This window comes from Tachypleus tridentatus, chromosome 4 (genome assembly GCF_004210375.1).
Source record: "Tachypleus tridentatus isolate NWPU-2018 chromosome 4, ASM421037v1, whole genome shotgun sequence".
NCBI classification, from domain to species: domain Eukaryota; kingdom Metazoa; phylum Arthropoda; class Merostomata; order Xiphosura; family Limulidae; genus Tachypleus; species Tachypleus tridentatus.
In genome coordinates, this window is record NC_134828.1 from 62,759,809 (window position 1) to 62,774,465 (window position 14,657).

General features: G+C 33.9%; 1 protein-coding gene across 3 annotated transcripts; it reads right to left on the reverse strand.

The window, feature by feature from the left end:
* Positions 1–2,086: 2,086 nt before the first annotated feature.
* Positions 2,087–14,156, reverse strand: LOC143249268 (excitatory amino acid transporter 1-like). 3 transcript variants are annotated; one of them, XM_076498802.1, is made up of 9 exons: positions 13,965–14,155; positions 11,633–12,119; positions 7,518–7,560; positions 6,458–6,524; positions 5,763–5,946; positions 3,823–4,056; positions 2,831–3,025; positions 2,436–2,570; positions 2,087–2,283 (listed from the first exon to the last, which is right to left on the reverse strand). In XM_076498802.1, exons 2-9 carry the CDS (start codon positions 12,097–12,099, stop codon positions 2,184–2,186), a joined length of 1,425 nt encoding a protein of 474 aa, XP_076354917.1. In that variant the 5' UTR covers positions 12,100–12,119; positions 13,965–14,155; the 3' UTR covers positions 2,087–2,183. The 3 variants fall into 3 exon arrangements, with proteins under 3 accessions (XP_076354917.1, XP_076354918.1, XP_076354919.1); XM_076498803.1 differs by lacking the exon at positions 2,436–2,570 and having other exon boundaries at positions 13,965–14,156; XM_076498804.1 differs by lacking the exon at positions 5,763–5,946 and having other exon boundaries at positions 6,454–6,524; positions 13,965–14,156.
* Positions 14,157–14,657: the final 501 nt, after the last annotated feature.

Consider the following 14,657-nt stretch of genomic DNA (forward strand, 5'->3'; position numbering starts at 1 on the left):
TTCTGTCTACTGTCGATCGGATACAAAGAGCATTCAACGTGTAGAAAATGTAATTAAGACATGGTACAAAATTACAAGCGTCTAACAGCAGATTTTTACCAACAAATGAAAATATATCAAGGTAAAGAATCGATTTCTGTCAAGTAATTATTTTTAAGTGTAATAAAGTTTATGTGATTTGTAAATTTGTTAAAATTGTAGCCATATATGCGATAGTTGTCCTAAAATGAGGGCACACAACATTAAAATAAGCTTAAAACTACAGGCAATGGCTGACCTTCATATAACACTGATGAGGAAGAACATCGTTCAGTTACAAAAATATTAATAAATAGTTTTAGGAAAGACTTTAACAACCAAATTATTGTAGGAATGAAGGCTCCACTGATACCAGTGGCATTTTTTATATGTATTTGTTTGTTGTTTGAATTTCGCGCAAAGCCACACGACGGATATCTGTAGCTCTGCTGTCCCTAATTTAACAGATTAGAGGAAAAGCGGATAGTCATTACCACCCACCGCCAACTCTTGGGCTATTCTTTTACCAATAAATAGTGGGCTTCACCGTGACTTAATAACGCCTTCACGGCTGAAAGGGCGAGCATGTTTCTTATGAAGGAGATCGGAATCTGCGATCATCAGATTGTCAGTTGAGCGCCCTAACCACCTAGCCTGTGATTCCGCTATCATTGGAGTGCAATGGTGTTAGTAGTAAATTTATGAGTAGAGTATTCATATAACAGCTTTCTTCAAGAAAGAAAATTCGTATAATGAAAATGTTAAAAGATGTAAAGCCAAGGGACGTAATATTTCACAGAAAAGAGGCTTCAATATTCTCCATAGATTCAACAAATATTTCAAGCCAACATAAAGCAAATCTCCATACACAAAATGAAGAAATAATTCTTAAAGAAAACTCCCTGATACCCCCCCCCCATAAAAAAACAACACACATATATAAATATACTTAAATCATGTTGGACAAAGAAAAGTAAAGATATGTAATAAGAAAATATTTAAACTTGAAAAAAGTTCATGTACTAAATGTTTACAAACTTTCAACCACATCTAGAAATCAACAGTTCTTTCCATGGGAAGGATGACCTAACAAACTGTAATCAAAGTAATCCTTTTCAACCACATAATTGTCAGTCCCTCGATGAAAACCAGTAAAATAATCTACCTAGGTTTGACTTAAGAGGCTGATATTTACTTAAGATGAAGAGTTTTTGTACACTTTGTGCTGCAGTGACAGGTCTGAGGGCTTAAAAGTCTAAAAATCAAGTTCAGATACACACTGTTGGCGGAGCATAGACAGCCCAATGTGTAGCTTCGTTTTTAACAACAAAACAAGCAAACAATAAAATACAAAACTTGACACTAACTCCAATTCTCTGAATTATAATGTAATATTACATTACAATAATATTCCTCTATAGCTTATGAAAACAAAAATAAGAATTTGTACATGCGGAAATTTCAGTTCACTGAATATGTAAACTAAAACTTACGGTAGATTGTTTTTCAAAATTCTAAAATTTTGATTGACCAATTAGTAAAAATATTTACCAATAGCATTTAAAGAAATTATGATGCGTTTACTGAAGACATAGGCTTGTTAAAAAGACACACACACATTTCACAGTTACTACAAGTTGAAAAATGCTGTATAAAAAGTTTAAAAGTAAACAAATAAAACACACTGATGCTTTTGTAAACAAAAATGCTAAAGTTACGTATGTCTTTAAAATATTTATGAAGAAACGTGTTGTTTCTTTTGTTTGTTTTTGAATTTCGCACAAAACCACTCGAGGGCTATCTGTGCCAGCCGTCCCTAATTTAGCAGTGTAAGACTAGAGGGAAGGCAGCTAGTCATCACCACCCACCGCCAACTCTTGGGTTACTCTTTTACCAACGAATAGTGGGATTGACCGTCACATTATAATGCCTCCACAGCTGAAAGGGCGAGCATGTTTGACGCGACGGGGATGCGAACCCGCTACCCTCAGATTACGAGTCGCACGCCTTAACGCGCTTGGCCATGCTGAGCCGTTTCTTTTGTAAATAAAAAATATATAAGACAAAATTATTTCGGCTGACAAACTTTAATAATAATTAACAATAAGTCTTTAGAAACAGACCTTATAGTCCAAATAATTATCTTTATATAATGCTGATTCTCCTTATATATCTATTACTTGAAGTTCTTTCGAGCTGAGATGTGCCACTATTCCAGCTCCAAACGCATCGCCTAAGACATTCACTGCTGTTCGAAAGCGGTCTCTGTAACAGTATACAAGAAAGAAGTTTAATTAATAAACATTTAAACTTTTTAAATTAGACAACACTTCCGTACGAACATTTAAGAGGTATTAAGTTATTTGTTGTTTTGTGTTTTGTGTTTTGTTTTACGATTAAGGTAAACATTTACTTACATAAACCAATCCAATACAAAAACCAGAGTGGCGTCCTCTGGTGGCAAACCAACGACATTTAGCACTAGCACCATGGTAACAAGAGCAGCTTGAGGAATACCAGCGGCTCCAATACTGGCTGCTGTAGAAGTAATGCTAAAATGTTGAAAGAATGTCACATTTGTAAAATTTATTCTTCATTCATAAATGTTATTACAACTAGACAGAGGAGATGGTTTCCATACATGATTATACATAATTTTATAAATTTGAAACATGTACTTTGCTCGTTTCACAATGCAGGATTACACTGTAGTTAGTCAAGAGACGAACCGAAAAAGAAACACGATTGTTCCCATGATGAATTCATACAATATTTTATGTCACTTTTATTTGAGTGTTAGGTTAGTACTCACCTAATAGCAATAATTTTCCCAGCAGTAAGGGAAACATTTCGAAACTGGGCCACAAAAATAGCTGCTACAGCTTCGTACAAAGCTGTTCCATCCATGTTAATAGTCGCTCCGATAGGTAGACAAAACCTGGATATTCTAGCATCCACCTTGTTCTTCTGTTCTAAACACGATATAGTTACTGGCAGTGTTGCTGAGCTGAAAATTAAAAAAAAAAAAAGTTGTTTTGGAAATATAATTATCAATCTATTGTATTATTTGTACATTATTACTTACATATATAATACTTTATACCAGAAATTGTTCCAAAGAATGAATGAATACAGAATCATTCATCGAAATTACCGATAACAACAAGATGATAATGATATTGATAATGAATCAATGCATTCTAATTATTATACCTTTTAATTTTACGATATTATTTACAGGTATATTAAATGATTTACCTCATTTACCAAGATCATTTTTAATTCTGATCTGCGTAATTAGTTTGCTATTATTATAAATTATTAATAATTTCCTAGACACTTACCCGATAAATTCAGTTCAGAAAGAACATTACTAATATTCAACATGAATTCTAACAATAAATTTCATTAAAACTTATGTTTAACATAATTCGAAAGAAACGTAATTGATAATTTATATTTCAATACATTATTTCAAAAAATTCACTTAGAAACACTAATATTTATTCCATTTCTAAACGATACTTATTCGATAGATTTAGCTGTAAATTGTTATATTTATAATTCAAAAATATTTTTACAACAATAAAATTTATTTAATTTTTGAATGACTCTGATCTAACATATTCAGTTAAAAATTTATTATTCACATTCCAAAGACAGATTGGTCGTTTCGTTTTAAAATAACTTTATTTCAGTAAATTATTTCAAAAAAAAAAAAAAGGTTTATGGTAACATTATATGTCATGTGGTTAGAGATGTAGTGAGTGATAAAGTAATCTTGAAATCAACGTTAATTATCACCTTGAAGCTGTTCCAAAGGCCGTAATCAAAGATTGACTCATGTTATAAATGAAGGTAAAAGGCCATGTCTTCGTGATTATAGAATAGACTGCTGGCAAGATTATGACACTGTGGATTAAAAATCCTGTCAATATAGTGAGAGTAAACAAACCGAGCTGACCAGCAACAGCTGACAAATCTTCCATTTCTATTAGTTTGGCGGCAATTAGAAATAGTACACCTATGGGAGTAAACCTAAAATAAATGTAACAGAGTAAGTTTAAGTATATATTATAAGAATGGCCGTTGTAGTAATATTTCTTATCTTTAAACATAAATACTTTTAATGTCACGTGATTCTGTATTTGTAAATAATAGAAACTATTGATCTTATATAAATCGGAATGGGTATTTTGTTTACCAGTAAATAAGATCAATTCATTATTAGAAAGTTTAAACTTCAATAACTTCTTATAGACATTTATGAAAAGTAAAAAAATAAATAAATCAAAACAATAAGAAGAATAACACTTTACCACGTGAATTACGTAGAATTTTCATTGATAGTCAAGAGAAAAAATAATATACAGTTATCATGAAAAGTCGCCTTGTTTGTTTGTTTTTGAAATTCGCGCAAAGCGATAGGAGTGCAATCTGCGCTAGCCGTCCCTAATTTAGAAGTGTAAGACAAGAGGGAAGGTAGCTAGTCATCACCACCAACTCTTGGGCTGCTCTTTTACCAACGAATAGTGGGATTGACCTAACAATATAACGTCCACACGGCTGAAAGGGCAAGCATGTTTGGTGCGACGGAGATTCGAACCTGCAACCATAAACTACTAGACGAGCGCCTTAACCACTTGGCCATACCAGGCCCTAGTCGCCTTGAAGCACCAATTAATACTCTTGGGCTATTCTTTTACCAACAAATAGCTGGATTGACTATCACATTATAACACCCCCACGGCTGAAAACGCGAGCATGTGTGGTGCGAGGGGGATTGAACCCACGACTCTCAGATTATAACCACTTTTAATTGGTGCTTCAAGGCGACTTGGGACCGGCATGACCAGGTGGTTACGGCGATCGACTCCTAATCTGAGGGTCGCGGGTTCGAATCTCCGTCGTAACAAACATGCTCAGGTGTATGGCGTTATAATGTGACGATCAATCTTGCTATTCGTTGGGAAAAGAATAGTACAAGAATTGGCGGTAGGTGGTGATGACACTGCTTACACTGTTAAATTAGAGACGGCAAGCGCAAATAGCTCTCTTATAGCTTTGCGCGAAATTCAAAACAAACCAAAAGTGAATAATAATAAAAAAATTTATATTGTACTTCCTACATGCTTGAAGCTAGAAGATACTGTTTTTTTAACTGGTTGTGACCCTCAGAAATATAGATCTCACCAATATGGTAACTATAAATCCTGTGAAATTCAGACACACGTGCTTCTTAAGGAACAATAGCATTTTTTTTTCTCATAAAAGATTGGTAAAAAGAGGTAAAACTTGAGATTCTTGAGGAAAAATGCTCTTTCCAGTTAGTTTTTACTTGGAGAGAGGGAGGGCACTGTGGGCAGATGTTTTTGTTGAGAGAGGTTTGCCTCTTCGCTTTTTACACCCTGATAATCATCTTTATATATATCGAGTCCGGCATTAAAAGATGGTTAGATGGTTCGTGGATCCGAATCTCAGTCTCACCAAACATGTTCGCCCTTTCAGCAGTGGGACGTCATAGTGTTATGGTCTATCCTACTATTCGTTGATAAAAGAGTAGCCCAAGAGTTGGCGGTGGGTGGTGATGACTAACTGTCTACCCTCTAGTCTTCCACTTTTAAATTAGGATCGGATAGCGCAGATAGCCATCGTGTAGCTTTACCCAACAATCGAAACAAACCAAACAATTATATGTGATAAGTTATGATTTCTCCCAAAAATATGAGTTACTGAAGACTCACCAAACAACCTTAGCTGTGATAAGCATCATAGCTTCACTAAGACTGGTAACCACGTCCAACAAAGGTTTTCCTTTATCTTTCATATTGGCAAGAGTGACACCCAAAACCAATGAAAATACTACCAGACCGAGAATATTGGTTGACGATATAAATTCTCCGCTGATGTCCCACTCATCTTTGGAAACTTTTTAAAGATCAAAACTCATAAATGAAAATATATATATATGTGTGTGTGTGTGTAAATGTAAAACTAAAATCAACAACAACAGATATAATCCTAGTGAGTTTAAAGTTGCTTCTGTATATAAATGATGACTAACGACATTGAAGACATCGTGAATACAAAATTGTTACATGTTGAGATGAATTTTCTTCTAATAACTCGTTCATTTTTTCAAACTTAAAAACTCAAATAAAGTAATTTAAAATATGAGAATGATACTGTAAAAAGTAATTTTATATAAAAATCAGTAACACAAATACTCATGTTATTATGAAGCTGAGAATGAATGAATGAACCAATTTAATTTTAGTTGATACCTTATTAGATTTTGGATACGACGGGTTTCATCAAGAGTTAAAGGTGAAAGCAAAATATGGAGGTTAGTTACTGTTACATAAGAATGAGCTATTTGTAACCGCCTACGGTGAACAAAGTTATTTTAAAATGGAACGTTAGACACTATAATACCTGCCTTCAGTCACGTTTTCCCTAAAGGTATCGTTTTCACTTGATTCTGGATGGGTAATTACTGTCTTATACTAGAAAAGAAATACATAGTCATGAAAATATTCTTGAATAGTTTATCAGAAACTGTATTAGAACAACCGGTCTTGAGCTTAATACGTTTTACTGCAGATCCTGTCAACGAGAACTAATAAAAAATTTAGTATTCGTAGTATGTTTACTGAAATGTTGACATTTGCTCTTGCAGTAAAACACATTATCATTCTGTGTTTACATATAAACAGATAACTAACAAACTAAACAGCATATTTTATTCTGAGTCTATTAAACAAAACAAACAAATATGTATTCCATCTGCAAACCTACAAGTTATTTCTGCCTATTCTAAAATAAATATTTTAATGTACTGATACAGGAACAAAAATGTCACTGTCCTGTTGATTGATGAGCAATGGTGTCTGGTTCATTAAATATATTATTTGTTTTCTACAATGTGGAAATGCTAAATATTTTATTTTGTTAAAAAAAGTTTGTTTTATAGATAAAAACAACAATTACACGACTTACTAACTGAAAGAAATAAAGATTTATTACTTTTTTAACAAGTAAACATCTCGCTTCTAGAATTAATCAACGTAAACCTTTTTTTTTGCTAATATATTTTTCTTTCTGTCAATAAAACTAAAATGATATTAATCCTATTTATTTATACAAATAAAAACATTTCTTTTGTGCTGTAAGAAAGAATTTAAGAAGTTTATTTATCTATTACTATATAACAAAACCGAAACTTTTTTTTCATTCAGACGTGGTTTATCTTCAATTAACATAAGAGATGCAGAACCTCGCTACAATAACATCACATTTGATATATTTATATTAACCAACAAATTTATTTATAAAAAAAAAACATATTTGTTTCTTTCCAAACTCCCTATTTAGATATACTAAATCATTAATTTGCTTTTGATGTTAAAGCCGGTTTAATCTATAATTTTTACGCATTTTATCAGAAGTATATCATAGTTTTGTGAATCCCGTATGTTCAACGAGCACAACAAAGTTACCTGTTCTATAGTTGCTTGAAACAGATTTGGAGGAAACAAGTTTCTAAAATGAAGTAAAAAATAAAATATTAATTAAACTGACTGTACACATCATATACAGCTCTTCAGTTATAAATTATTACTGTAAAGGCTGGAAAAAACACACATAAACACACGTGTTCCTTCTATTGGTGAATCACTTGCACACATACAAAAGTCGTTGTTTGTAATTAAGCACAAAACTACAAAATGTTTAGCTGTACTCTGCCCACCATCGGTATCAGAACCCGATTTTAAGCGTTGTAAGCCCACAGACATAACGCTCTGCTGGTGGGAGGCGCCCGAAGAGAAACTCTACCACATAGTGTTTAGTCTTGAAAATTTATTTAAAATAAACTTCTGCTATACTGTGAAAATATTATAAAACTCTATAAGCTTCTTCTAAACACATATTATTGGTGTTCGTTGTGTGTTTGTTTTTTTAATTTGCTTTTTTTCATACAAGAACGAATTGTACGCGCACAAAGTTTGTTTATTGTGAATTTTGCGCAATGCTATACATGAGCTATCTGCGCTAGTCGTCCCTAATTTAGCAGTGTAAGACTAGAGGAAAGGCAGTTAGTCATCACCACCAATTCTTGGGGTACTCTTTTATCTATGAATACTGGGATTGACCGCAACATTGTAAAACCTCACGAATGAAAAGCGGGAGCATGTTGGGACGGGAATTTGAACCCATGACCATTATATTGCAAGTCTAGCACCCTAATCATCTCACAATTTTAATTCGTAGGTTTTATTGTGTATACGTCAAAGTAATTATTCACAAAAGCACGAACGTAAGTTATCTATGTAATATGTATATATTTATAAAAATCGAGTCAGAAAATTCATAATACTATCACAAAATTACTTTGTAGCTCTTCAAAATAACATACAACACAGGAGTTTGAAATAACTGCAAGATATTTTCGAAACAAAATTAATTAAATTTATTTTAAAAGTGTTAAAATACAAGCGTTTTTCTTCAATGTATTTCCCCTCCTACCCATAGCAGATGTGTTTTGTACAAGTTTATCAAACTTTCCAAAATTGTGTTTACCCCTCCAAAACAAACAGATATATGTTTATTTTTCTGTGCGCACACGCACCCATGCGTTTACATTTGTGATTCACAAATATGTCTGACGAAAACTTAGTTGCTGGTGAACACTGTACTGAAAATGTTGAAGGGCAATGGACTGAATTTCAACAGAATTCCCACCGTTTTCTTATAAAGTGCTTGAAGGTTTTAAAATAAGTAAAGCAAGCAAAGATTCTTATCATTACTCTGGAAAATGATGTAATATTTCTGAGATGTCCCCATGTTTATGTATCATATTTTATGTAATTAGTTGCAGGATGCCTATGTATGTGTGTATAATGATAAATAATGGTACTTTACAGCGTGACACTGTTGGTACTGTATCATTATCTTTAAGTAAACATGTATATGCGTACTTATCTTTGAAGGAAAGTGCACGGTAAGAGTTTGTGTTACGTTAGGTAATGATCCAGTAGCTTTGTTGTTAGCATTGTTTCTTATTGGGCAGGATTAAAAAACAACAACTTACAAATCATAGTCTCAAATATGCTTAGCTTCTTAACGTAAAAGCAACTGTAGATAAAATATTTTGTTAATCTATTTATTGTGTTTTAAACTAACCAAGATTGTCGTAAAAAATCTTGAGTTTCCACTTACTTTTGGTGATATGTGCATTTATATTTTTTGCAGACCATTTTCTGAGGGTTTTTAATACCATAAATGTGGTTTCAATACTCACAGTGAGAAAAGGTCAGATAGCCCATTGCGCTTAAAGAAAATAAACTTCTTTCATTGATCCTTTTTTAAATAACAACCTCTACGTTTATGATGTAGTGGAAACGACAAGAGATAAATCATGATAATGACTTCATTGGTCGAAATCAATGTGTAATATATTTGTTTTAATTATGTTACTCTAGATAGAGAAATGAAGATGGATATGATCACATCGGCGTAATTGGAGTGTATCAGTTTTATTGAAACTGAATTAGTTGTTTTTGAGTATGATATACCGTAATTTATGCCTTGCAAGACCCTCGTTTTTCTTTAAAATATATCTTGGAAAATCCCCACGCGTCTTCCAAGACAAAAGTGAATGGTTAAGGCAAGAGAAAAGCTTAGAGTCTACTCAAAATGGCCTCTCATACAGATCGTAATCTCATTACTTACCAATTACAAGTATTTTCAATAGCATAAAACATTCAATTCAACTAGTGTTGTCCATATACTTTGAATGATATGAAGTAATTAACTGTATTTACTCAGTAGTTTGAAAAAAAGTCAAGGGTGTGGCAAGGTGCTGGTTGCTGGGTCAAAATATTTTTATTAGAATTGCCTTTCTAAAATTAGAGTGCGTTTTCCACGATGTAGCGTCTTACAAGTCGTAAAATGCGAATATATATTTTCATTTCGAGAATGTAGTGGATTTATTGCAAGTTATTGACTGTGGCATAAGTTCTATTGATTTCATAGGATCTTGCATGATGTTATATGAGGGCTAGCTGCACCAGTCGTCCCTAATTATAGAGCTGTAATTACTAAAGGAAAGACATCTAGTCAATATCAACCACTGCCAACTCTTAGACAACTTTTGAAAGATTGAGTAATGGGATTTGACTGTCTCTTTTATAATGCACTCAAAGCCCCAAAATGTAGAACGTGATTTTCGTTTTTGAGTGGTAACGAGATGTGAACCACGTAACCTTAGCTTCACAGATATGTATATACATTGCTGTTGTCTTAACGCAAAAGTAGACAATGGATTATGCGCTCGTAAAATTATCTATGGCCCTTCATAGTTTGTTTGTTTGTTTTTGAATTTCGCACAAAGCTACTCGAGGGCTGTCTGTGCTAGCCGTCCTAATTTAGCAGCGTAAGACTACAGGGAAGGCAGCTAGTCATCACCACCCACCACCAACTCTTGGGCTACTCTTTTATCAATGAATAGTGGGATTGACCATAACATTATAACGCCCCCACGGCTGAAATGGCGAGCATGTTTGGCGCGACGGGGATGCGAACCCGCGACCCTCAGATTACGAGTCGCACGCCTTAACACGCTTGGCCATGCCGGGCCCGGCCCTTCATAGAGAGGTCCGGCATGGCAAAGTGGTTAAGGCACTCCATTCGTAATGTGAGAGTTCGGATCCCCGTCACACCAAACATGCTCACCCTTTTAGCTATGGGGGCATTATATTGTGACACCCAATCCCACTATTCGTTGGTAAAATAGTAGCCCAAGAGTTGGCGGTGGGCGGTGATGACTAGCTGCCTTCCATTTAATCTTATACTTTGCATAAAATTAAAAAACAACAAACATCAGGGGACCCTCAGTAGCACAGCGGTATGTCTTGAGACTTACAACGCCAGAAACCTGGTTTCTATACCTGTGATGGGATAACCCATTGTGTGGCTTTGAGCTTTATCACAAACAAAAAAACCCATCAGGGAAAATATATATACACATATAAATTCTAGTATCTATCTCAATGTACATATTACGTTAACATTTGCAAGATGAAAATTATAATATTTAAAATATTCTATAATTTGAAATTCGAGCTTTAAAATATTTCTAAATTGATTGGACTGCTAATCTTACTTTTATTGTGAGTGTGTTTTCTTATAGCAAAGTCACAACGGGCTATCTGCTGAGCCCACCGATGGGAATCGAATCCCTGATTTTAGCGTTGTAAATCCGAAGACATACCGCTGTACTAGTGGGGTGCTTTTTACTTTTATTAAATTGTGTTCTAAATATGTATATACATATGTTAAATTATGTTTAAATTGTACATTTGCTTTATGAAACATTTTATAAGGTCGTTTGACCTCGTTGGCTCAATATTAAGCTTTGGGGATTACAACGCCAAAATCCGATGTTTGATCCTTCGCGGTGGATATGCGAAAGTATAGATAGTCCATTGCGTGTTTTGTGATTAATAACAAAATATAAACTAAAATCATCTATTTAATTATCATGTCACTCTTTCTCGTTCGTTTTGTGAGAGATAACATTTCAGCTTTCACCTAATTCCACACATATACTTACCTGACTATATCCATCAAGGCGTCAGCAGTTGTGGACTCTCGTGCGCTCTTCTCTACTAATTCCTTATCATCAAAGTTACCAGCGCCAGGACGAATTGAAACAACCAAAACTATACCTAAGATGATCGCCAACACAGTGGTAATCAGGTAGTAACAAATGGCTCGAAGTCCAATTTTACCGGACAGTTTTGTGTCAAGATTTCCCACAGAGGATATTAGGCTGGACATAATCAAGGGAAGAGTGAGACAACGTAAAATACGGAGAAATAGCTCACCAGGGAAGTATACATACATCACTTCTCTTTTAGTCCACGTTTTCGCCTCTCGAAGACCAAAGCCAATACTGATCCCTATTATCACTGCTAGGAATGTCAATAGTGTCAAAAGATTTTGTCGTATGAATGTTTCACGTTTCTTCCTTTTAGACTGGACGGATAATGAAAGTTCTTTATTGTCTTGGAGATCCATGATTACTGTTTGCTTTTTACCTTTAGAGAGAAGCAGAAAAAGTAAGGAATCTTTCATATTAATTACATTGAACTTTATCATCAAAATGTGTGTAAAACGATAAAACGATTCGTCATTTTTATGCTCCCTTTTATAGTTGTGTATCGCAGGAAGTTTTTCAGGTTTTCTCTGTGTATATTTATGTAAACTTAATTCGTAATATATAAGTATTTTCTTCATATTTAAAATAGGTATACGTATCAGTAAAACATGCTGGCAAAATATGTTGATTTTAAAATAATAATCAAGCACGTGACTTTCATTCTTGAAAGTAATTATTCTTTATGTGTAAAGTTACTGTATATAGAGTAGGAAAAGTCCAAATACGGGGCCCGGCATGGCTAAGTGGGTTAAGGGCCCGGCATGGCCAAGTGGGTTAAGGCGTGCGACTCGTAATCTGAGGGTCGCGGGTTCGCATCCCCGTCGCGCCAAACATGCTCGCCCTCCCAGCCGTTGGGGCGTTATAACGTGACGGCCAATTACACTATTCGTTGGTAAAAGAGTAGCCCAAGAGTTGGCGGTGGGTGGTGATGACTAGCTGCCTTCCCTCTAGTCTTACACTGCTAAATTAGGGACGGTTAGCACAGATAGCCCTCGAGTAGCTTTGTGCGAAATACAAAAACAAACAAACAATATTCAAAATACGAACGCAGAGTATGTACAGTGACTTCCATATATACAGGATGGAAAAAAAGCTACTATACAATTGGTATTATACGCTTAGTTCTAACCAAAAATATTACAAAGACAATTGAAACCAACCTAACACTTTTGTTTCATATTAAGAAACGGGAAATTAAAATTGTCCCCCAAACGAAATAACTGGGTAGTTACTTTTGAACTCATTCAGGATATGTATGTATAAAGTGAGAAAGATAGAGATAAAAGTTAAACTTAATAAGAATAGAGTACAGAATAAACACAAATACAGAGTTATGAATATGCAGATATATTAAATCATGTTCTGCTTCAACCGAAGTTATTGGTCCAATTCTGTCGAAATAAAAAATCCTTATTTGGGGAAAACGTTCACCCTGTATCTTCAACACTATTTCTTACTTTCCTGTTTTATAGCCTATCGGATCATGTTCGATCACTTCTACATTTTTAACGTCATTGATTATCAATATTGCAGAATAGAATTATAATTATGTTTAATATTTTTAAAGTTGTTTTTATTTTATTATACAATCAGAGATAAATCACATTTAAAAGTATGGTTGGTTTATTTCTTTTGTGACGTTTCAAATAAACATTTTTTTTTTAGCCAGAAACAAACAAGCCTGTCAGTTAGGGAGAGCTACTGGAACTATATTCCAAAAAGCTAATTTCTTTATTTTATCAACTTCGAGTTTTTCTACTTATTCATATAAATATTATAAAGAATGAGATTGAAAGGTGAAGTAGAATATAAAATATATTATCTTAACACCAATTAGTTATAAAAATAATAAAGCTAAATTACGAGTAACGGATTCATTTATTTACTTTTTACTGTTGTCGCTCTCTAGTGGCTTAACCTAAGTCTGAGAACTTAAATATTCACCGAAGGCACAGCACAGATAGCCCATAGTTTTTGTGCTTAATAACAGACAAACAAATCATTGTGCTCTTCAATATCTCATTAATGACATTCAGGCTTATAACACTGAAATTCAGATTTCCTTTCTTGCATTGGATAGTGCCGGTAAACCATTGTATAATAACGCCCTTAATTAAACACAGCCAGTCGCAGTTACCATATATAGATTAGTGCTAACGATTGAAATAGAACAAAAACAACCCAACAACACAAGAAACATTTTCTTATACGTTTTCAAACTTACCAGGTGAACCTTCAAGTCTGAGAAAAAATAACGGCAAGTAATCCTTGAGTTAAAATTATGGCACTAGTTATGAAGAAAATGTCTCACTCAACAGTGGCCAGAGATGAAAAGTGAAATAGTTATTGTACGTCCCTTGAAGCATTTCAGATATGAAAAGTGAAATAGTTATTGTACGTCCCTTGAAGCATTTGAGCTGATAGCAAAATCTGACTTTCTTATCATCCAATGCCAAACAATTGTTGAAACGATTATTTCGATTACAAATTCAGTGTCGAATGCGTGCATATCGTAGCGGTAACAAAGAATGTGAACATTAACATAAGTGGGCGTGTTAATTATAAAAGCTCACTTTTTAATATGTTTATAAAAGAGATCCGTTCCGTACAGAACTTTTTTTTTCATATTTAAAATAAAATTTTTTATTCCCTTTTCATCACTACAGGATCACTCGGAGAGACATAAGTTATTTAATATGTCGTTACTTCGTTATTCACCAACATACAGCTCTGTCTATTAAGTACAAAGATGTTCACAGTTGGTAAATTTTAGATTACAATGTATTTCATATAAGCCTTTAGTTAAAATTCAATGCTACATTAATACGCTGTCAGTAGCACCCTAACGTTTAAGTAATGTTAATTATTTTCTTTCGACCCGTCATGGCCAGGGAGGTTAAGGCGTTCGACTCATAAT

Bases quoted from the DNA above. Each gene is read 5' to 3' on its own strand.
- LOC143249268 (XM_076498802.1), bottom strand. From the start codon at position 12,099: ATGGATCTCCAAGACAATAAAGAACTTTCATTATCCGTCCAGTCTAAA. The intron at 6,525-7,517 runs GTAACTTTGTTG...TTTCTTTTCTAG, and splicing joins TTCAAGCAACTATAGAACAG to TATAAGACAGTAATTACCCA. The intron at 5,947-6,457 runs GCAGGTATTATA...ATCTTTAAAAAG, and splicing joins TAGGGAAAACGTGACTGAAG to TTTCCAAAGATGAGTGGGAC.